General features: G+C 37.5%; 1 protein-coding gene and 1 pseudogene across 3 annotated transcripts in view; one reads left to right on the top strand and one right to left on the bottom strand.

Annotated features, from left to right (window-relative positions):
* TAB2 (TGF-beta activated kinase 1 (MAP3K7) binding protein 2) overlaps positions 1–25,363 on the bottom strand; it is an 84,669-nt gene that overhangs the window by 22,707 nt on the left and 36,599 nt on the right. For all 3 annotated transcript variants that reach the window (XM_029223648.1, XM_029223649.1, XM_029223647.1), the window contains exons 2-3: positions 15,828–16,018; positions 6,757–8,257 (exon numbers count right to left, since the gene is read on the bottom strand). In XM_029223648.1, the coding sequence (XP_029079481.1) occupies positions 6,757–8,257; positions 15,828–15,929 (1,603 nt within the window). In that variant the 5' untranslated portion in view covers positions 15,930–16,018. The remainder of the gene's footprint in view (positions 1–6,756; positions 8,258–15,827; positions 16,019–25,363) is intronic.
* Positions 20,218–21,048, top strand: LOC114895916 (annotated as a pseudogene).

Below are 25,363 nucleotides of genomic sequence, written 5' to 3'. Positions count from 1 at the left end.
AGGCACTTTGTCCCTCAGAAAGCACGCAGTACACAATGGGTTTACACTTGACAGGGGTCCTGCAGGACCAACTGCTGGATGGGTAAGTGGACTGGATAACGTTTGTTGCAGAGTTCTAGATGAAACAAGTCTCTTCCAGCCTTGAGATTTATTCCAAATTAAAAAGGTAGGCAGTCTTAAGACCAGGAAGAACCTACGAGAAGTAGGCCAGATTCGAAAGGAAAAAAATTCTTTAAGTGGTTTGAAGTCAAGCTTAACTACTGAGTTAATTTAATGTGACCTCAATGTCAACATAGTGAGTCAATGTTCGAAAAAAGGCATTTCCAATCAGCAGGTGAATCAGAGTCAAAGTGCAAATTTTAAAATTTAAATTAATTTCTAGTTCCTTTTGAAAAGAATATCTAGCCCCCTCAAGTTTTGTCATGATTAGCATTTTTATTAAATCTCATTAAATAGAAAGGTGTAGTGATTTGGAGGGAAGTACCGCTGAAAAAAATGACAAGGAGGGGCTTCCTGGTGGCGCAGTGGTTGAGAGCCCGCCTGCCGACGCAGGGGACACGGGTTCGTGCCCCGGTCCGGGAAGATCCCACATGCCGCGGAGAGGCTGGGCCCGTGAGCCATGGCCGCTGAGCCTGCGCGTCCGGAGCCTGTGCTCCGCAACGGGAGAGGCCACAACAGTGAGAGGCCCGCGTACAGAAAAAAAAAAAAAAAAAGACAAGGAATGAGAAAGTCCAAGAAGCTAATTTCCTCTCATACACTTTCTTATTTGTATTTCTATTTTAGGGTTAAAGTCATAGCTGCTGTTTGACAATGTAATGGGACCATAAATATAACTGGAAAAAAAAGTATTAAAGTATCATTAAAAATGCTTATTACTTTAGCTAGATCAATGCCATAGATGCTTTCTGTAGCGATAATGGAGAAGATGAAATCATTTTTGGCAGCAATGTTAGTTTGGTAAGAGCCTCTGGCAACTGTAACAAAACACAGACCACAGGCCACTGCCCCCAATCCCCTACCATGAAAACTGGTTTGAATGAATGGAGCATTTGTTCTCCACACCTACAGAAGTTTCCAGTGTTACAAAAAGCAAACTTTTATGAATGGGGGGAGGACACCAGAAAGTCTCAGAAGACAGTGAATGATTAAGGACTAAAGTATAATTTACTTCCTTTACAGGGGGTGATGGTGATAGACTTGGTGCTGAGATGAGCAGGGTCCCGAAAGAAATTTCATTAACTGTCCTCTTTTTTCATTCTATAGCAGAGGGCGTATGAAACAATAGATCTTTAAAAAGAAATTCTCATTTTTGAAATTTTTATTGTAGTATATTTATATTTCAAATGTTAAATGATAAATAAATGAAAAATAATGCGTTTTGTTTAACCACATTTATTTAGGCACGTTCTCGCCTCAATTTGAGAAGAATATTTTCCAATGATTCTAGTACCTGGCTTAACTTGCTCTTCTACTCTGAAACAGTATGATTCAGGAGCTTTAGAAAGATCAATTTCACTGCAGGAGGCAGGGATATTTCTTTTCTCTTTATTACCCACACCACACAAATTAAAGTTCAGAAAAGATCCTTACTTAAAGATCAGTATCATTGGGTCACCTCATTTAGTGCTGTGTAAACTGTAAAGCACTACACATGTATAAGTTAACATCGCAAGAGATGCATTTTGCTGGAAAGAACAGTCCTTTGATTTGACTAGAACCAAGTCGATGAAACACTAGGTCAAGATTTTGACACTGGATGATACAGAAATCTTGGTCAACACCAGTTCCACGCTAAACAGAAGGAAATGAGATAAGAGGTTGCAGAACAGCACCCACCCCAGTACTGTGTGCACATGCAGATAACACAAGGGTACACAGCCATACGGATGTTAGGAAATTCCTTACATAGGTAGGTATGCTTAAAGAAAGTGATCATGGTTGTTATAGCTGTCTGGAGGTTGTTCAGTAAAGAGAAATAATTTGAGTGGCCCATTCTGGGGAAACCTGTTTTTTTTTTTTGTAGGCTTTGAGCTCTCAAAACAGAGCCCTTATTCATTAGCAAAGCTTTTTTTACCTTCAGGTGTCTTTATAAGGTCTTCCGGGACTTCCCTGGTGGTCCAGTGGTTAAGACCCTGCTTCCACGGCAGGGGGCGTGGGTTCGATCCCTGGTCGGGAAACTAAGATCCCGCATGCCACGCAGCGCGGCCAAAAATAAAAGAAAAAATAAAAAGGTGCTTCCTACATCTGCCAAGGTTATTACTTTATTGTTTCAAGTTATTTCAAATTATATCTATATATTATCTATATTGTGATTTCTTTTGTGATAGCTGCCTGTTTTTATTTATTTTTATTGAGTGATCTTCTAGCTCCATGCTTCTCAAACTGAGGCATACACAGCCCCTACAGTGGTGCACCAGGGGTTATATGAAGGTACAAGATAAACCTGAAGCATCTTTCCAGAGGGTTTATTTTGAAAATCTGGAAAGACAGTGCCATGGGCTCTGTTAACTGCGTACGTGAGAGTCCTGACGCTGCTACTTGTCCTTTGGCTAGGTATTTAACCTATCTGTTCCTAAGTATTTTAAACTGAAAACAGGAATACTACTAGTGCCTATTTTATAGTTGGTTGTGAGAAATAGATGGGCTTTCAGAACAATGCCTAGCACATTATAAGCTTTCAGCAGGTATTAGCTGTTATATATCTTAATATTAGATTATTCATTTCCCCGTTGAGCAAATATAAGCAATGATGGAGAGACAGGAAATGCTGGGGGGTGGATTCAGATAGGGAGATCAGGGATAGTCTCATTGAAAAGGTAGACTTCTGAGTAAAGACTTGAAGGGAGTGAGGGAGTTAACTGTGGAGTCAGGGAGAAGAGAATTTCAGACAGAGGGAATAGCAAGTTCAAAGGCCCTAAGGTATGCCTTCTATGTTTAAAGAATAGTAGCATGAAGGCCAGCAGGGCTGGAACAGAGTGAGTGAGGTGGTAAGTAAAAGGAAAAGAGATGGGGGGGAGGCAGTGGATGGCTGAATGAAATAGGTAGTGATCATGTGCAGAGGAGTCATATGATCTGACTTATGTTTTTAAAACTGTATCCCAGTGGATGCTGAGTTAAAACAAGACCATAAGTAGGCAAGGGTGAAAGCAGGTAGGCTACTGCAATAATTCATCTAAGAGATGACAGTAGCTCAGGTCAGAGTGGTGACAATAAACGGGGGTGGTAAGAAAAAAGAATTCTTGATATACTTTGAAGGTTAGAGTTGACGGGATTTATCGTCAAATTAGATGTGAAATATGAAAGAAGGAAGGAGTCCGTGGTATTTCTGAAGTTTCTGGCCTGATTAAGCTGCCATTAATGGAGATAGGAAGAGTAAGTCTGGGGCAATGTCAGAAGCTGTTTCAGACAGAGTAAACTTGGGATGCCTAGTAAACATTCAAATGGAGATGTTAAGTAGGCAGTTAATTAAACTGCTTGAAATTCAGGAAATAAGTCCAGGTTAGAGTTACAAAGTTGGGAGCTATTAGCATAGAATAATATTTAAAGTTATGAGGCTGGCTGAGATCATCTAGGGAATGGTAAGGACAGAAAAGAGAGAAGGCCCAAGGATTGAACTCTGAGGCTTTGATCTCACTTCTTTGAACAAAGAAGCAGAAGAACAAAGAAGTGAAAGGTCAGAGAGATGAGGGAGAACCACCAAAGAATAAAAGGAGAGGTGGAATCCTAGTGTATTATCCTATAGTAAGTCAAATGAACAAAATGTTTCACAGAGAAGAAGGTGCTTGACAGCGGCAAACGCTACTGATACAGATCAAGGAAGACAAGGGCTGAAAGACCACTGGGTTTAGTAATGATGCTGTCACTGATGACCTTGACAGGAGCAGTTGTGGCTGACTGCAGTGGGAAAAATCCTGACTAGAGAAGACTCAAGAGAGAATGGGAGAGAAGTTGGAGTTACCACATCTAAGCAATACTTTATTTTCACACTCCAGTTAGTATACGAATATCTCACATCTACTTTAAGCAAAAATTCCCCTTATCAAGTTATCTTCATAAAATAAATTACTCTCTGGGGGTGGTGGTGGGAGGAGGAGAGACACAGGTGAGGGAGATTAAGAGGTATAAACTTTTGGTTATGAAATTCTGAGTCACAAGCATAAAATGTACAGCATGGGGAATACAGTCAATAATTATGTAATATTTTTGTATGGTGACAGATGACAACTAATCATCGTGATCACTTTGAAATGTACAGAAATATTGAGTCACTATGATGTGTACCAGGAACTAATACAGTGTTGTAGGTCAATTATACTTCAAAAACAAACAAAGAGACATCAGATTTGTGGCTATCAGAGGTGGGGGGGGGGCGGAATTAGATGAAAGCAGTCAAAAGGTACAAACTTCTAGTTATAAGATAAATAAATACTAGGGATGTAATGCACAACACAGTAAAGATAATTAACACTGTTGTACGTTGTAAATGAAAGCTGTTAGGAACAAATCCTAAGGGGGACTTCCCTGGTGTTCCAGTGGTTAAGAATCCGCCTTACAATGCAGGGGATGTGGGTTCGATCCCTGATCGGGGAACTAGGATCACACATGCCGTAGGGCCACTAAGCCCACGTGCCTTAACTACAGAGCCCACGCGCTCTGGAGCCTGCGCACCACAACTACTGAGCCCACCTGCTATAACTACTAAGCCTGTGCGGTCTGAAGCCCGCCGGCCACAACTAGAGAGAAGCCTGCACGCCGCAACAAAGAGCCCAGGTGCCACAAAGAAAGATCTCGCGTGCCGCAACTAAGACACTATGCAGCCAAAAAAATAAATATTAAAAAAAAAATTAAAAAAAAGAGAATAAATCCTAAGAGTTCTCAGTCAGAAGGAAAACATATTTAAAAAATCTATTTCTTTAATATTGTATCTATATGAGATGATGGATGTTCAGTAAACCTACTGTGGTAATCATTTCATGATGTACATATGTAAATCAAATTATTAGGTTGTACACCTTAAGCTTATACAATGCTATATGTCAATTGTATATCAATAAAACTGGAAGAAAAAAATTACTCTCCATTTAAGAATCAGTAACTATCCAAACACAGGAAATCTACTATTTTGTTGGAAGGAGAGGAGAAGAAAGGACTTTGAGGGAAGAACAGGAATTAAGTATCAGTGGAAAAAAAATACTGTTATATTAAAAATAATTTACTGCCAAAACTAAACAAAAATGGTTCTAGTTTAGTCACAGATATATGGAAAATAAAGTCTCAGCACAATTTCTAGTGAAATCAGAATCACCCATGGAGCTTTAAAACACACATGCGCACCCATGCATACGTGCACCCAGGCTTCACCATTAAGAAGCTCTAATTGAGCAAGTGTTGACTGAATCTGGGCATTTTTATGTTTTGAAAGCTTCGTAGGTGATTACAGAATTTGAAAGCACCACAGCCTAGCTTGGGTTGTGAATCACTAGAATATAATTGTTTAAAACATAAAATAAACCAAAACAATCAGGCTCCTCTAAGAAACTCAGCAGTAAAATCACTACTTTTAGAAATTCTAAAAACGACAAGTGGTACTAATAGTAGTAGGAGGCTACATGCTGCATGGGGGTGATATAGTATTTTCCAATCTATAATACTTGGAACAATTCATTGGCGATATAAGGATGACTGAGATACATCCTTACTCTAAAGGACTCCAGCTAATTTACAAAACCTGAGTCAATAGTCAAGACAAACATCCTCTCCTTTTTTATCTGAATGAATTTAACAGTTTCCTACGGAAGATTAAATAACTTAAGGGGTCAGATAAAATGTGATATGATATGGGCTTCCCTGGTGGCGCAGCGGTTGAGAGTCCGCCTGCCGATGCAGGGGACATGGGTTCGTGCCCCGGTCCAGGAAGATCCCACGTGCCGCGGAGCGGCTGGGCCTGTGAGCCATGGCCGCTGAGCCTGCGCGTCCGGAGCCCGTGCTCCGCAACGGGAGAGGCCACAACAGTGAGAGGCCCGCGTACCGCAAAAACAAAACAAAACAAAACAAAATGTGATATGATAGAAATTATCTCTAATTGAATTAATATAATTTAGTATTACACCAATATTAACTAGTCTGTTCCAGAAAAGGACAATCAAGTGAGACAGATTTAAAACTAATGTTCTCATTCACAATTCCGAACAAAGAGAAAGGTTGCACTAACTGATGTTTAAGGGAGACTGAAAGAAATAAGTACCAGGAACAGGATTCAAATTTCTCTTTGAGTTATTCAAGAATTCACAGCAATTTAAACTTTGTTATAAAATAAGACAAGTAATGTTGTATTAGAAAAATGAAGAACAGAGAATTCTTCTGGTCAAAGAAGGCAGATTTACTATATTAGTTCACTAATCTCTTATTAAAATGTGTTTTTATGAATTTTTATTTGAAGAAAATTTAAAGGGAAAATCTGCATCACTACAGGTGACAGAGTTACTGAAAAGAAAGTTTTATAAACGTTAAGAAAACAGACAAATCAAGAGTTGATTATTCTGAAGATCTGATAAGGCTACCATTCAAGCTTCAAGTTATAAGATAAAACTGATATTCAAAATTTATATGAACACTCTCAGAGGTTCTTAAGATAGTATTATTTCAGGCAACATTTAAAAGATAAAATAATAGTGATATCCACTTCTACAGTGAAATCAAATGTACACCGATTAAGCCCAGAATGGAAAATGATCCCATTGCCAATATTATTATTACCTTGTGTGTAGGCAGCATCATCAGATCCCATACTCAACTTCCGTGCTTCACTTATTCTATCCACATGTGCTAAAGCAGGGTCCGTGAGGTGCTGAATATTCTCTGTTTCTACATAATGATCAGGATGGTTCAGCAGATTTGTAAGTTCAAAGGTAGGGGACACCACCCCTGGTGAAACTGCAGGGGGTTTATTGGGAGAAACTGTAATTTTGAAAGTATACTTTGTATTGGGTTGAGTGACCACCACTCGAGGAGAAGTTGCAGAGTTATTGCCTATTGCTCGGCTTTTGGGAGGGTGGTGATGAATAAAGGCAGGCCCCATGCTCACTTGCCCGGACATATTCCTGGAGGCAGCAGATGCTCCAGAGTTTGTGGATATGAAGAGAGTGGGCTGATTCCGCATGACCTGCTCATCTCCTGTGGTGGCATTAGCTGAAATATAGACCTTAGGTTGACTACGGGACATCACCTCATCGGTATTTGGGGGACTGGCAGCTATGTAAACAGTGGGCTGATTTCTGTTTAAGGTCTGGCTGTTGACCGAAGAGGAACTGCTGGAGGTTCGAGGTCCAGAAGAACGCAGTTTCGAAGAACTGCTTCTTTGCGGGGGTTCAAGTTTGATTTCAATCTGGTTTTTCCGAGGTCCTGTTGAAATATTCTGAATGTTATATTGGCTATGGGCAGAAGACTGTGAGCTACCAGACGAATGAATTGTTGGTGGTTGTGGAGTAGTAGGTGAACTGATGGGCATGTAGACATGAGAGGTCTGGTGGCCTTGCTGATTTGGCTGCTGGGCTGAGGTATGTGGCAGAGGATTAGATGCAGGATATGTAGTCCAGGGACCAGGTTGTGAAGGTTGATAAACTTGTTGAGGGTTCATGGGATTAAACTGAGATACCCAGCCAGAATGCTGTTGTGTCTGTCGAGTTGTACCACTAGGAGTTGTAATGTAGGGCCTAATATAGATAGAATTTCCCTGCGGACTGTTAAGTACAGGTGGAGGTACACCATGTATGTGCAAAGATGTAGGAGTATTACGACCAGTCTGGATATTTGGGGCTAAAGTTACCATAATGGGATTAAATCTTGGAGTTTGTTGAGAAAGGTTAGATGTTCCTTTGCTGCCTAAGTGAAATCCAAGATGTGGTGCTGAATTTGAAGCACCAGATGTACTGGACATTCCAAAAACATTAAAGCCTTGAGGAACTTGAGCTGGTGCTGTCTGTGGCTCCTGCTGAAATAGTTCATTATTGGACTGACCACCTTGAAGTTGTCCATCACTAATGCTGTGCGTTAGAGTCCTACTTCCATTCATTCTATTTCCTTCTCTTCCATGGTGGTAAACATTCTGTGACTGCAAGTCCAAGTTGAGAGAAGTCATGTGATTGCGTAGACCAGAAATTCCAGAATCATCCGAAAAATTCAAGTCTCCTTCACCGTAAAGATACCTTGTACTCTCCTGAGAGAGAACTGCACAGCAGGCATCCAGGTTATTATTATTCTATAAGACAAAATAAAAACAGCTTGTGTTAACAACCAGAAGCCAATGCACATACTCTCATCACTACTTAAATATTACACGATTAACAAGAGATTAGTTAATACAATGATAACAGATACATTTGAGCTCTTTTACTTGAGAAGAACTAGTATTTATGCAAATAGTTGAATTAAAAATCCTCACTACTAATGTAATGGAAAAGTTCTCTAACTAGCAATAGCTAAAACTGAACCAAGTCAGTATTCTGTTTTAGGAGTTATTTTATAGTAAAATGGATTCATGCAAATATAGTAAAATTACAACTTAATTAAAAATGCAGTTTGAATTTTGAACAAAATATAAGCATTCAACTTAAGCATATAATATTGTATAATTAATATTTTGCATATTCATGTGCTATGTAATTCTTTTAAACCAATGACCTTTTAAAAACTATTATTTGTGGTATTTAAATTAAAAAGTTCTAAAATTCATAACAAAGGCATTACAATTCCTTATGTGCTTCCTCTTGTGTTAAAAACAAACAAGCCACATACATATACATATGTAAGATCAAGGTAGCCTCCAGAGTAACTGAGATCACATCTTTGCCTTTAGATAGCATCATATAATTCTACTCCAGAGAAATGAAAAACAAAACAAAACAAACAATTAGACTGTTTCTAAAGAATTCTCAAAAGAAACTAACCACTACTTATAAATTATCCATAAAAATATTTACTGAACACCTACGATATGTACATCATTCTGTTTGAGACTGTGGAAGACTCAAATGATGTATAAAACCAGACTTTTCCCTAGAAGAGCTTGCAACTCAATTAGGGAGACAAACCATGGATTTATGAAAAGGTAACATTATTAAAACATGAATATATGTCAAATAATAAGTGGTATTGAAGTTCAACAGAGAGTTAATACCGTAGGCTACCGTAGAAAGGACTGTGTTAATGAGGGAGGTATAATCTCATGGGTTTCACAGTGTATGTAGGACTTGGATAGGAAAAAAGGCATTCCTGGTGAAGGGAATGGCATGCCTAAAGACAGACATAAATGTGATAGTAAGGAAAAGTATGTTCTAAACAAGGTGACTGGAGCAGATCTGGCTGGAGTTAAAGGTTTGTATTGGAAATTTTGTGGAACAAATTGTTAGGAAAGCAGATTGGGGTTAAATAATTGGGGCTTGTTAAAAATGAGTTATATTAGAGTTTGGGCTTTAATACAGGCAATGGGGAGAGCCACTGAACATTCATTAACAGAGAAGTGAAGACACAAAGGATGTTTGGGGAAGATAAAGAACTCCACTGATACTTAAGATGAAGAGGAAAGGAAAACTTTTTGGCAAGAAGATCGGTTAGAAGATATGAAATAATGACTGATGGTGGAAACAAATTATGAAAGACTACAAATAAACAGTCAACACAATTTGGCTATAAGGGAGAAAGAGAATTCAAAGACAGCTGGAAGACAAAGAGCCTGACAGAAAGGGGACAGTTTTAGACATAAAGAGGATGAATATAGCCAAGTTAAAATGTCTACAGATGGTTTGACATGAGATAAAATCTTATTAGAGAAAATGGAACTAAAAGGCATCTCGAAGTCTTGTTAAGAAATGGTAGTCCACAGTTTGACCAGATAATACAAAAGAAAAGATTAGTGAGCAACATTTGACTTTTTTTCTTCCCCAAACGAACACTTCAAATCTCTCATGCTATAAAAATCCTTTTATCCTACACATAACTCTGAATTGATATATACTAGTTTTTCAAAGAAAATTTAAAAATTCATCACAATCTTTATCAATTGATTACTCCTTATCATAGTTAGACCTTATCTTTTGCCAAACCTAACTGGTGCTTTTTGCTTCAAGCTAAGTTTATTGCTATTCTTAGGAAATTCTTCTCCCTCCTAAGCCAAAGCTCACAAAGACCTCTTCTTCTCATCTCCTTTGCTGACATTCCCAAATTAAAATGTATATTCCCTACTAAATCCGATCCCACACTTCCTTTTTAAAAGCTGATACTCCCATTTAAAAAGTCTTCTTCTCTAATTCTCTTGAGCTCTCAAAAATCCTTTCAATTCTTTATAATCTCTCATTATTTAATATGTCCTAGTCCCAGCTATGCCATAACTCACGTGCCCTTAGGTTTTTTACTCTCTACAGACATTAGTTTCTTATCAGCAAAACATAAAAGAACTTACAGGGATTTTACAAGGCTACAATAGGATAAAAGGAAACGTACTTTTTATTAAACATTTTATTTTAGAAAATTTTAAACATGTATGAAAATAGAGAGTAAATATGACAAACTCTCCTATATTCATCATCCATCTTTTAAAATATCAATATATGGCAACTCTTTCTTCATCCAATGTGTATGCCCCAGCTGCTCCCTTCATCAAGCTAGATCAAGCCTGACATTATTTAATTTCCATCTGTAAATACTTCAATATGTATCTTAAAACATAACCACAATGCCATTATCATACCCTAAAATAATCAACACTTAAGATCGTATAATATCCAAAGAGTGTTAAAGTCCCTTGATTGTCTCATAAGTATCTTTTTAGTTAGTTTAAATCGGGATCTAAGCAAGGTCCACATATTTCATTTGGTTGATATGCCTCTTAGATTTCTTATAATAATAATTAATCCTCCGCTCTTTCTCAAATTTTCTAAGCCATTTGTTTTTTGAAAAATGATCATTTGTCCAGCAGATTTCCCATCTGGATTAGCTGATTGCACCCTGTGGTATCAATATTTTCTGTATTTCACTGTGAACTAGAAGGTACAACTAGAGGTGTGTGCAGGTTCATGTACAAATTGTTAGCAAGACCCTGTATGTGCTTTATTTCATAGTGTATCACACAGGAGGCACAATAATATATCTGCCTGTCTTTTTGTGATCTTAAGGCTGATTGGTAGGTTCTGATGTTGTCACAGCTTGATCCAGCTAATGATTTTTTTTTTGTGTGCGTGTGTGTGTGTGTCTGGTATGCGGGCCTCTCACTGTTGTGTCCTCTCTCGTTGCGGAGCACAGGCTCCGGACGCACAGGCTCAGCGGCCATGGCTCACAGGCCCAGCCACTCTGTGGCATGTGGGATCCTCCCGGACCGGGGCACGAACCCATGTCCCCTGCATCGGCAGGCGGACTCTCAACTACTGCACCACCAGGGAAGCGCCAGCTAATGATTTTTATCAGCCAATGATAATCACTGTTTAGAAACTTTATCTCATTAGGGGTTGCAAAATGGTGCTATTGGTGATATTCCAAATATAATATTCCTTTATCATGTATTAGCTGCAATTCTTCCTCATAGAACTTGATCTCTTTAACTATTTACTTACTCTTTGCACAGAAGAGGCAGGATAAATAAGTTCTCTTTACTGGCTTTTAGAACAATGAACTGGTGCCCTAGCAACTTCCAAAGGTGACACTTATTTTCAGTATCATTATAAACTCCTGTATCTTTAACATTTTGATATGTGTCAACTGATTGTGGTCATTATATCCTATCTTCAGCCTAGTGGGAATGACTCCAAGTTGGCTCCTGTGTACATATGACATGAGCCCGTTAGTCTTTCATAGCTTCCTTGCTTTCTAATATGACAAGATGTCTAAGATCATCTTGTACACATCTTATCCCAGACCTGGGACCAGCTGTTTCTCAAAGAAGCCCTGGCTACTTTTAGTGGGAAACTGCATAGGACTCCCTTTAAGTGTATCAAAAGAGATGGGATGAGTTTTTAAAAGGTTGAAAAATCACTGCTTTTTTGTATATATACAAATCTGCATTCTTTTCAAAACCACAAAAGAGTCCGAATCATTATTTTCAGTTCATCTTCCATTTTTCTCCAAGCTTCTTACACAGAGACATTACAGATAATATCAAAGTATACACTATAATCATCCTTCTCAAACTCTGATTCATTCACTCTTTCAACCGATATTTACTGAGCATCCCAGTAGGATGTAGAAAGGAATATAATCGCTGCTCTTAAGGATCTCACAGTCCACTGGAGGAGATTAATGTGTATGCAAATAAATATAATGTACAATGGTAGGTGTTTTAATAGAAATATGAATAAGGATTATGGGTGGAGGGCACCTGAGAAGGCTTCAATTAAGGATATGGTAAGTAACACAACACATTACTTTGAAAAGAAATAGCAATTTTTTTTTTTTTTTTTTTGCGGTACGCGGGCCTCTCACTGTTGTGGCCTCTCCCGTTGCGGAGCACAGGCTCCAGACGCGCAGGCTCAGCGGCCATGGCTCATGGGCCCAGACGCTCTGTGGCATGTGGGATCTTCCCAGACTGGGGCACAAACCTGTGTCCCCTGCATCAGCAGGTGGACTCTCAACCACTGCGCCACCAGGGAAGCCCAAGAAATAGCAATTTTAAACTTACAGATTTAATTGTCATATTAAAAGAATTAAAAACTAGTGAAAATTTCAGTTAAAAAAATTAAAGTGTCAACTATGCAATATTTTTACACTATTCTAAGTTATGATTTAATCACCAAATTTTAAAGATATGAATTACATCCACTGATAACATAGCTATCTTAGAGAATCCACAGCACAAGGAAATGATGTGAGTAGTTCCAAAAAGAGGGGGCTGAACAGTAAACAAAGTCAGGAAGAGAACAGAGGATAGATATTTCTGTTCTCCTCCTAAGAACATGTATACAAAGTGGTAGTGTGACATGATTCTTTAGCTACTAATTTTCAATATTCTATATACTTTTTTTTTTCATCTAGAAAAGTTCTGAACCAGTATATTATAGGGAGGATCCCTCCAGAGAAAAGACAGCCTACCCGACTGAGAAAGGGAGAGTGGCTCTCAAAAGAAAGGCTGTCACCATATAAGAGGTGTTTATACTGCATTTAGAGGTAGCTTATTTGCCGTTACAGTTTAAAAGTAACTCTAAATTTGGGAATACTTACACCTTAGTTGTATCCCCAGAGGAGCCCTCCCCATTCCTTGCTTGTCACATTTTTGTTGTATCAGCTAAAAGGGACATTATTCGAATGATTAGCAACTCAATTTAAAGAGAGTTGGGTGTTGGGAAGCATGCCATACGGAGGTTTGTTTTTGTAAAACCAGATTAACACAGTGAAAGTTGATACTACTGGGGGCCCAAAAGAAATTCTAAATCATCTATTTTCTATTTTTCGGTAAAGTTGAAAACATGTTTACTTATTTTATTTATTAAAAAACTAGGTAATTCATTTACAAAGATCAAAACAATATTAAAAGATACACGCTAAGAAGTCTCACTCCCATCTGGCCTGTTCCTCCTTGCCCACCATGGGTAACCATCTTTTATTAACTTTGTTTTTAAGCCTTCCAGTATTTCCTTATGCAAACGGGGCAGATATACATACATGTGAATATTTATTTATAGATGTATTTACATACATCTATATATACTGCTCTACATTTTTTTTTAACTTAATATATCCTGAAGATCATACTGTAAGAGTTTCTCTCTCCTCCCTCCCTCCCCACCCCCTCCATGTTCTGGACAGTTCTTTCAATAGCAAATCTTATACAATCTTATTGAAGAACCTATAATATTTTTGTAGTTTTCAATGACTCACTGAACATTCTCAGTATAGTCTTATCAGAAAATGCTATTTGAAAAATTAGGAAGAGGTACCTGAGTGCTAGGGGAAGATACCTTCCCCTCACTATCTCTGCTTCTTCCCATACTTTCTTTAGCTTCTGACTCCATTTTTATTACCCTTTTTTCCTCTTTCATATCACTGCACATCCGATATCAACAAATATGGACTATTGATTCATTCACCAAATATTCATTATGGGCCTTCCACTATTATTACTGTTATTCGTATTGGTTGCTAACATTTATTGACTGCTCATTATGAATCAGGTATCCTACTAGTTGCTTTCCTGCATTATCACATTTAACTCTCTGTGAACTTTCTTTATTCCCATTGTACCCCTGAGGAAAATGGGGGTCAGAGAGGTTAATTCAATTGCTGCTAATAACTGTCAAATCTTGAACTCAAGTCTCTTTATCAGGAAAATATATACTATTTGTTATTATTTAAATTTTTAAATTTATTTCCCCCTAGCTTTAACTGAGGTATGATTGATAAATAAAAATTGTATATATTTTGGTTGTACATGATGTTTTTTAAAGGTATACAATGTGATGATTTAATATACATATACATTGTGCAATGGTTACTACAATTAACACATCCACCACTTCACATAGTCAACTCTTCTCTCCTTCCTTCCTCCATCCCTCCCCCAACCCTCCCACCCTGGCTTCTTTCTTTTTTGGCGGTAAGCATACTTAAGATCTGTTCTCTTAGCAAATTTCAAATATACAATACAGTATTATTAACTCAAAACATATGCTCTTAAACAATATACCACAGAAAGAGCCAGACGTGTTCGGAGAGTTCCAATCAGTTGAGGATGATTATAGCATAGGGTGTGAGGGAGGAAGGACTGGGTAAGAGATCATGCTGCACAAGAAGGCAGGATTTAGATCACAGACCTAGTATGTCCTAGTCAAGATACATAAACTTTACTCTGAAGGGTATGGGGAACAACCATGAGGTTTTTAAACAGGTAAATATATGATAAAACCTGCATTTAAAAAGACATTTCTAGCAGAAGTGAGGAGGACAGATAGGAGCGACCAAAGCTGGGTTAGACTAAAGGTGGGTAGACCAATTAAATGTACAGATAAAAGATGATAGGGTGTGAACAAAATGTAGTCACTTGATATCAAGTACTGATATTGAGCCTTTAAAGTTTCATATAATTTCAAACTTTAAAAATCATTCATCAAGAATAAATATGTCTGAAACCAAATCACTTTTTTATATCTCCATTTTAACAAGCTGAAAAATAGTTCTTGATAGAAAGGTGTCCAGTTTAATCAAATGAGAAGGTACACTATCACTAACTATTTAGAATTATGGATTTCTAAAATTGTACGTACTAAGAAAAATGTAAAAATTTACTAGATAGTGGTATTAATTGGAAAACTTACAGATTAAATTAAGAGATATAAAAAGAAACATTTTTCTTCTTTAGCATTGGGACTTCAGGCATTGTCTAGTCAAATTTCCTCATTTTACAGATAAGAAAACTAAAGTACAAAAGAAGGCATATTACTTGTCAAATATGTTTAGGGTGCCTATTTAGGATTAGATCCCAAGTTTCCTGATTTCTTATTTAATGATTTCCTCACTTTCGTATGAAGACCTGGAATTTTTAAAAGTTCTGGCAAAATGGGGAAAGGGGGGAGTGAAGCAAGCTCATAGTAAGTGTGGACCATGTATCAATGCTTTATATTGAGATCTCATTTAATCCTCCCATCTACTTTACAAGGTAGGTATTATCCATATGACAGATGGGGTACAGAGAGCCTAATAACTTGCTAAAGGCCACGTGACTATCAGACACCAAAGCTCATCTCTCCATCATAGTACACTAATGCCAAAGAAGATAAAAGAGTTTTCTTTCAGTGTTTAAAAAAATACCAAGTTTGTATTAATAAATTCAGAAATCATTGAACACTGACCTGTAACATGCACCTGGATACAACAACTTCAGGTACTTCAGGGAATTTTTGTCGCAGGTCATGTAAAACCTGAAAATCAATTTGGTGGCTTCCTTGGGCCATTCGTATATTGCCTGATCAGGACTATTTGTACAGTAGGCAATTCTAGGCCTTAGTGGAAACAGTACTCATCTCTTCTGTCCAAGCATTTTCTGTGAAAGAAAGAAAAAAAACTTTAATGAGAACTGTTATAGAATGAATATTGTTGTGGATTTAAAATTTCAATACAAAAGGGTATGTGCTTTAGTACCTAACATTTAATATAAACTATAAAAATATTATTTAGTCCTATAATGCTTCCCATATAGTTATACTATCTTTTCAGTTTATAACTACTGGTGGCAAACTTTAAAATGTTCTAATTCCTATGTATTTGTATGCTTTATAATGGCATTCTAATTCCTACGTATTTGTATGCTTTAAAAGGCATTCAAATAAGAAACTGTCAAGGTTGTTTTTAAAATGGAAAACTGAGTAACTTTACTGATTTTTTTCTTAATGATCAGAGGACAGTCTAAGGTAAGTAATCTTGTTTATTCTACTTAAAATTCTTAAAGTTTGGATCCTGAAAAAGTTTGGTCCTACAAATAGCTTTGCCTGCTTTGTCTAAAACTGATCTGTAAATCAAAACATTTGATATTTTGCCTTAATTTTCAGATATACTTAATCTTTAAATGTGTAATCAATTCATTCTCAGGGGCTTAGCAGCATTTTATTCCCTCTGTTTCTATAAAATTAGTATTTTAAAAATGCTAATGCTTGGGCCCCAACCCCAGAGGTTCTGATTTAATTGGCTGGGAGCAGCATGAGCATGTGGATATTTAAAAGCTCCCCGAGTGATTCTAACATATAGCCCAAGTTGAGAATTACCTAACTTATTTATATTCCTAATATTCCTAATGTAAACCGTGCTTAATCTTGAAAGCCTCTTTGGGATATAAATAGTATAAAGTATATTAAACCTAAATAACATATTAAAATATTTAAAATCATCCCATTTGCATAATAATTAAAATACATTTCATTTTAGTATAAATTTGACAATAAGACAATCTCTTTAAAACAAATTTCTTATCTGTAGCATTTCTCTTTTCCATAAGCTTAAATACAAGTCTGTAAACTCTATGAATATAGGAATTAGGTCTCTTTTGCCCATTATTACACACCTAGTGCTTTGTAGGCAGTTTTCAGCATAACAGTAGATATTAAAACACTTTTGAGTAAATTTAGTTATGATAGGACTCCCGAATCCTCAACACAATAAAAGCTCATTGAGATATCATGTTTGGTAAAGACTCTCAAGCTTTTTATTATCATGTGGTTAATTTTTCCTTAATTCTTTTGTCTGTGTGACTTCAGCTTAGTTACATCTCATAGGTAAAAGCACTGCCAAACCAAGTTATCTGCATTACACATTTCTCAAATCTATTTCTAAAACACACACACACAGACACACACACACAATTTTTAGCACTCAATGTAGTGTTTCTAGCAATGGGTTGCAAGAGAAAAGAAAAGTACTGGAAATTAGCAAAGATATTTAAACATAACAATAAAGGGCGATAAACAGGCTACAGTACTGCTCATCTTGAGAAAGCCTCCTTGACTTCACTCCAGCTATCAGCTCATTTATCTGCCCATTCCCTCTTTTGGGCTAAACTCCTTGAAAGGGTGGTTTATACTTTGTCTTCATTTCCTTCCTCTTATCACTTTTAAATCCTCCCCAGTCAGGTTTTCATAGTTTTTCTCCACTGAAACTACACTTATCAAAGCTGTCCTGGATCTTCAGGTTGTCAAACTTAACAGTCACTCCTCAGTCCTCATCTCACCAGACCTCTCTGTAGCTTATGAACTAGTCAACCACTCCCTCATTCTTTAAACAATTTCTTCACTTGGCCTCTGAGATTTATACTCTTCTGGATTTCCTCCTACCCACTAGCAGCTCCTTCTCAGTTTTCTTTGTCAGATCCTCTTCCCTTTCGGAACATCTAAATGTTGGTGAGTTATGGAGTTCAGATCTAGGGTTTCTTTTCAATTACACCTACATTCCTCTTCAAGGTAATCTCATCCAAACACACTACTTTAAAGAGAGGCTTTGCAAATCTGTATGTCCAACAGCAAGGGAGCTCTCTCTCCCTTGAGTTCCAGACTAATATAACCAGCTGCCTGCCTCACATATCCTTTTGGATATCTAAAATTCACTTCAAACTTACTATGTCCAAAATTGAACTCTCAATTTTCCCCCATCCAAACCAAACCTTTCCCTTTCCAGTCTCTTTCATCTCCATATATGGTACCACCAGTCATTCAGTTGGTCCTTCTCACATGCCATATCTAATCCATTATAAAGTTTGGTTGGCTGTTATCTGCAAAAGAATATTCTGAATCTGACCACTTCTCCCCACCTCTATTACTGCTCTTGTCCAAGCTGCCATCATAGTTCACCTAGACTACTACTGCGAAGGTCTCCTAACTGGTCTCCTCCCTGCCTTAACTCTTTGCTCTACCCCCACCTCCCACTCTATTGAACAGAGTGATCTTTGTGAAAAGTAAATCAGAACAATCATTTCCCCAGCGGAAAATCCTAAACAAGGGCCCTGGCTAACTACCACCCCCGGGGCTTTGTCTCCTACCACCATCTTTATTCCCTCAGTTCCAAACTAAGTTCCCTCACACTGGTTACTTTCCAAAGAGAAGCCAATCTCATTCCTCCCTTAGGGCTTTTAGACTCCTTGCTCCTTCTGCCTGGAACACTTTTCACTCAGATACTTGCATGGCTTTCTCTCTTACTTCATTAACGTCTCTGATCAAATGTCACTTCCTCAGAGACTGCTTCCTTGACCAATCTCTCTATCTAAAATAATGCCACACTTGTTTCCCTTCCCTCCCTATCACATCCTCATACCTTGCTTTTACTTCATAGCATTTATCAATATCTGACATACTTACCTACCCACCTGCCTATCCCTAAAGCGTTAGCTCCACAGGATTAAGAACTTTGAAGTTCACTGCTGTATCCCCAGGATCTAAGTCAAAGATGTAACATTTGTTGGATGAAATAAAGGTTTTACTGTATGGTTTCTTCATATTTTTTGCTTCTAAAATGCATTTCAAATAACCTAGATTGGAAATTTATATACATAATTTGAGGGAGAGGCAAATAAATAAATTCTCAGTCTAATTCAGGACAACCTTTCTTATTTAAAAGTAGATGAATCATGTAAATAAATTTCAACTTATTCTATTGTTAAAACATATACAGAAATTTCTAAAGTTCTTTGAAAAACTCTTATCACGCTTGCTTTCTAATAAAGACTATCAAGTACACTAACAAGAAAACTGTTCAAACGTACAACTGTATTTTAGGGATTCCACTTCCTGTAATGCCTAAGTAGCTCCTACTGGACGAATTCTCTCATGAGCAACTTCTATAACTAGACAACGTATAAAGAGATTGAAGGCAGAAACAGCAAAGGGGGAGTGGTGGTGCTGGGGGTGGGGAGGTGAAGGAAGCCAGTACGTAGAAGAAGTGGACAGCACAGGGTGATTTTCCATTTTTTAAGTGGCTTTTAGCCAGAGAGCAGGCCTCAGTTGGTTTGCTCAGCTAAAACCCAAACAAGTAAATCCATAGTCTTACTCACTTAATTAACCAAAGGGTAGGTCATGTTGTGGCATGACCACAACAGCTGAAAATCTAGCCAGTAAATCACAGAAAGGAGAGAAGCACCAAATTCTGTGTATAAATTCTGCATGTATCTCTGATCCCCAAGCTACACATATGCGAGAGATTCCAAACAGCCAGGCTAAGGCTAAAATAACAGAACTGACATTTCAGTTTGAAGTTTGAGTTGAGCCAAGTTAACTGCCTACTGAAACAAACAAGTAAGGAAGCAAACCACCAGCCAAACATCAATACCCACTAGAGGAACACAATAGACTCCAGAGTCTCTACAATGTGTCATTCATAATGTCCAAGTTATAAACTAAAATTATTACACATAAGAAACAGGAAAAACTGACCCATTCTCAAGAGAAAGGCAACTAAGGGAGACCAAGCCCAAGATGACCCAGATGCTAGAATTAGCACATAAGGATTTTATAGCAGCTATTTTAACTATGTTCAAGAATGTAAAGGCAAATATACTTGGATTTCTCAGCCAAAAAAAAAAAGAAACTATTAAAAAATGCAAATTCAAGAAGTGAAAAATGTCTGAAATAAAAAAATTCACCGGCTAGATTTAACGACAGATCAGAAGTGACAGAAGAAAGAGTCAGTGAACTTGAAGACAAAGCAATAGAAATCATTCTAACCTGAAGAGAGGAGGAAAAAAAAAATGGTTGAGGTAGGGAGATGAACAGACCCTCAGGGACCTGTGAGAAAGAATCAATAACTCTAATATAATATACCTGTAAGTGGATATCCAGAAGAAAAGGGGAGGGAGAATGGGGTAGAAAAAAGTATTTAATGAAACAGTGGCTAAAAATTTCCCCAAGTTAGTAAATGATATAAATTTACACATCCAGAAGATCTTGACTGGCTCCCCGGCCATCTTGGAGGTTGCTCTTGGTTGGGCGCCATCCTGCACCTAAGGCAGGAAGGTGGTGGTCACAAAGAAGACAAAAAAGTTGCCTAAGTCAATCAACTCTAGACTCCAGATCAACTCAAGATTCCAACTCCTTATGAAAAGTGGAAAGTACATGCTGGGGTACATGCAGGCTCTGAAAATAAGACAAGGCAAAGTGAAACCTGTCATCCTCACCTACAACTGCTCAGATAGAGGAAAACTGAAACAGAGTATTATGTCATGTTGGCCAAAACTGGTATCCATCTACAGTGGCAATAATGTTGAATTGGGCACAGCGTGTGGGAAATACCAAAGAATATGCACAATGGCTATCAATGATCCAGGTGATTCTGATATCATTAGAAGCATGCCAAAACAGATTTGTGAAAAGTAAATCATGCAAAATTTTTCTATAATAAAACTGGCCAGAGCCTGTTTTAAAAACAACAAACAAACAAAAAGATCTTGATCAAGAAGATCAGCAAACCCTCAACAGGAAAAGCCAAAGAAAACCACAGAGAGGCCTAACAGTCGAAGTGCTGAAAACCAAAGAAAAAAAAAAATCTTGAAAGGAGCCGAAGAAACGAAATATAGGGAAACAACAATTAAAATGAATGCCGACTTCTTATCAAAAACAGTGGAGTCCAGAAGATACTGAAATGACAAAATTTAAGTGCTGAAAGGGAAAATAAACAATGAACCCACATCCTGCATCCAGCAAAAGTAAACTTTAAGGACAAGGCAAGATAACTATTTTTAAATATAGCCTCTGTGGGTGAGTGAATAAGTTTTACAACTAAACACATTACTGAAACAAACAGGTATTTATTTAATTGCGAAAGGAAAACCAAGAAATACTTTACAACTTAATATGGAAAATTATTTCTAATAATAAACAAAAATATATTTTCTGTGGTTAAGATGCAAAATGACTGCTCTTCTGAGAAAATAAAGAAGTCATACTTTATAGGTATGCTTCTAACAGTAGGTGCAAAATTTTGGCACCTAACCTGCCACCAGCTCAAATGATCTAGGAGGAATAATTTCTTAAGGATTCTAAACAGTAGCAGAGTATACACAGTACTACAAAACCCAACTGTAAATATACTGGAAAGATTTACAAAATGTGCCATATTCTTTCCTTTCTTAGAGTATGTAAGCAATTTATTTCTGACCTCTCAATATTATGACAGTGCAGAGTACTAAGTATCAGTTAATGGCTCACTCAGACTTCACGTTATGATAATTATCAAGTCTTCATTTTCACTACTGTTTACCATGGTGAATTCTTCCAGGACTGTAAGAGTATAACACAAATAATGGTTTAACGGTACTCACAAGAAGAGACCACAGTCTTCAGATTAAAAAACAACGATAAAGAAAAGCAACAGGACTTATAGGTCTGATCAAAATTTGAGCATTTATGAGGTAACTGGATATTTAAAATTCGACTATCATCACCATCCACAACCCACGAATTTAAGGAGTGCCTAGTATGCAGCAGATACCATGTTGGAGATACAAGTATTAGAGTCTATACCCTTGCTCTCCAGGTCACAGACATTCCTGGATTAAAGGCACATCAAAACAAGCTCATAATTTAGGTAACTATTTTAACTTGTCCACTATTTTATATTCTGTCTGCCTCCTGCTACCAGATCTGCTGCCTGCTATCTCAGTCTACCTTGTTGCTGACACAGTAATCTTTTTCATCCGTTTCACATCATTCAAAAACAAACTGGAAGGGAGTACATGAGGAAAAACTATAAAGAGCAGCAGCAAGAGAAAGGTAGGGGCCACATCGTGAAGTGCCTTTTGGGCCATTAAAATTTGGAGGTTTTAGCTTCAGGGTAATGGGAAGCCACTGAAAGATTTAAGCTCAGAGGCAGGAAAGGTGACATGATCAAGAAAACCTGTATGTATGAAGAATGGCTATAGTACAGAGAAAAGGGGCAAAAGAATATATGAGAAGACCAGTTAGAAAAATGCTGTAGTGTAACCATGAAATAGTTAATAGCTTGTAACTGCAGAGATAGCAATGGACAGTGAGCAGAAGGAAAATCTTCAGGGATATTTAGGAAGTAAAATTTAATAGAACTTTGAGATGGATTAGATACTGGGGTAAAGAAGGAGGTATAAAGGTTGCTTTCTTATTTGCTCAGATGGTGGTCCCATCTATAAACTAGGGAACAACAGAAAAGGTCCAAGGAAACAAAGGGGTAGATTCTAAGTTTAGTTTTGAACATACTGAGTCTAGGGTACCTTTAAAACCTCAAAACAGTGATATCACAGAGGGAGTTGGGATATATGGACCTGGAGCTCAGAGGGGAGGTCTAGGCTGCAGACAAACATTTGAGAGGCATCTATGGTGCTGGCATTAATTAAAATCTGAGCATAGATGAGACAATCCTACCATATAATTTAAGAACAGTCAAAGAAAAATATTCTTGGTTATATTATGTATAAAACATCACACAGTCATTATTAATTTTTTCCCTGAAGGCCAACATTCCTTCCAGCCCAAACACTAAACATTATATACAAAAATTGATTTTAAAATATCTTAATTTTTTGTTCCGGAACTATTTTAAGGATATACCCTATAATGAAAAATTAAATAAAAATTTAAAGAAGAAAACATGTACATAGTTTTTTAAAAGCCAAACAGTACTACAAAGTTTACCAAGAAACCAGCAATTTCCCTGTCTCATGCCTCTCCACTTTTATCCTATTCCATATTCCACTGTCAACACTGAGCTGTTTCTCCACATTCCTACAAAGATGATTATAGGGCTATTTCTTGATTTTTCAATTTTATACATTTTCTATGGATTTCCTATTGTGGAAAATGAAGAGTTAGCTTTATAACTTAGTTCCCATCCTATAATATAACCATGCTTCTTCACTCCAATGTCCATCTGCCCAATACTTATTTCACAATTTTTTGCTTAAATCTATATTCAGTATTTATATTACTTTTTCCTGTAAATACTGTTAGCCTACACTTAATCTATTATGAGGGGTGGATTATATTGCCAAGGTCCTTCCCCTACTAGCATTTTGGGAAGAAAAGTGTGTGTGTTGTTAATGAAAAAACTGTAGAATATTAACCATATGTGACCAAAAGCTGGCTTTCCATCAAGTCCAAGAAAACAGCAAAGCTCTCACAATTCTAACCCCAGGAGAAATGGGGAGAAATGAGAGGGGAGGGGATAGGGGTAAACACTACTATTCTACTATTGAAATTATAGATTTAGATGAGATGTATTACTTTTAAACAAACCTTGACAAGAGATTAAAAAACAAACAAAACCCCCAAACTATGACTATACAGATATGTAAAAGATTAAAGTTGACTGCTCCTGGCCAGGAGGTACCATACAAAATAAATGATGGAGGAAAGCAAAATTCCCAGAGATCTAACTTTTAAGAAAAAAGGAGTGGACTTCCCTGGTGGCACAGTGGTTGAGAGTCCATCTGCCGATGCAGGGGACATGGGTTCGTGCCCCGGTCCGGGAAGATCCCACATGCCACGGAGCAGCTAGGCCCGTGAGCCATGGCCGCTGAGCCTGCGTGTCCGGAGCCTGTGCTCCGCAACGGGAGAGGCCAGGGCAGTGAGAGGCCCGCGTACCGCAAAAAAAAAAAAAAAAAAAAAAAAGGATCCATCTGACAATGCAGGGTATATGGGTTCGATCCCTGGTCCAGAAAGATCCCACGTGCCACGGAGCAACTAAGCCTGTGCGCCACAACTACTGAGCCTGTGCTCTAGAGCCTGTGAGCCACAACTACTGAGCCCGCATGCCACAACTACTGAAACCCGTGTGCCTAGAGCCTGTGCTCTGCAACGAGAGAAGCCACCACAGTGAGAAGCCCGTGCACCACAACAAAGAGTAGCCCCCGCTCACCACAACTAGAGAAAGCCCGCGTGCAGCAACGAAGACCCAATGCAGCCATAAATTAATTAATTAATTTATAAAAAGATAAATAAAAAAGGAGTAACTGGTAATGTATCTTATATAAACTACTTAGATTTATGTAATTTAAACTTGACAAAGTGTTGGCCTTTATTATTAAAGTCTTATTAAAAAAAGAAATCAATGAATAAATTAAATGTAACTCTCAGATAAGCTTAGAACTTTCCTAAGCAGTAGAATTTCAAGAAACAATACTCTAACCATCTGTTTCTAAAATTTTCTGGCGAAAGAACATGTTAATAGTTAAAAACAGAAATAACACTGCTAAATATTTCACCCTCAATTTCTACATTAGTGGGCATTGTTTCATTTAATAAGATGAGACAATTAAATGGCTGGTTAAGTATAAATTCTAGGATTCTATAATTTGTGCTCATTTATTTATGAAATTTAATCTGTCACTTACTTGCAGTATCTTCTTGGGCAAATCATTAAACTCCTCTGTGTCTCAGTTTCTTTACCTACAAAATGGTGATGACAGAGTAGCTACCTCACATGATTTTGAGTAATACACATAAGATAATAAAAAGGAACACAGAGCAAGCAAACAAATAAATAAAATAGCTTATGTAAATGGTAGCCATTAACACTATCATTTCTTCCTTGTAAAATGAAGGAAACTCCAAGAATTTACAGGATTAGTGATAACACAGTGAAAATTAATGGTATTACACTTGCCTGGCCTGTAGCAAAAACAACAAACACTAGTAGTAATAATTATTTATTCTAAATATCATGAATTTCCACAAAGTACAAAGGAGCAAGGCTGCAGAATATTGAAGGAGTTGACTGAGCCTTTGAGGCCTTCCTTTCCCATGTATATGGGACAAATAATTTGTTTTAATTAGGTAACTCAGATAAAGCTACCTGAAAACCAAATATTAGGTTGCATATAAGTGCCAGATAAGTGATATAAACTGTGCTATAGGTGTTTAAAGGGCTCTCTGGGCTGAGGGAG

The sequence above is a fragment of the Monodon monoceros genome, unplaced genomic scaffold (assembly GCF_005190385.1).
Source record: "Monodon monoceros isolate NGI ecotype Baffin Bay Population unplaced genomic scaffold, NGI_Narwhal_1 Super_Scaffold_15, whole genome shotgun sequence".
NCBI classification, from domain to species: domain Eukaryota; kingdom Metazoa; phylum Chordata; class Mammalia; order Artiodactyla; family Monodontidae; genus Monodon; species Monodon monoceros.
The sequence above is the reverse complement of the archived record's forward strand: the minus strand, read 5'-3'. Positions and strand labels throughout refer to the sequence as shown.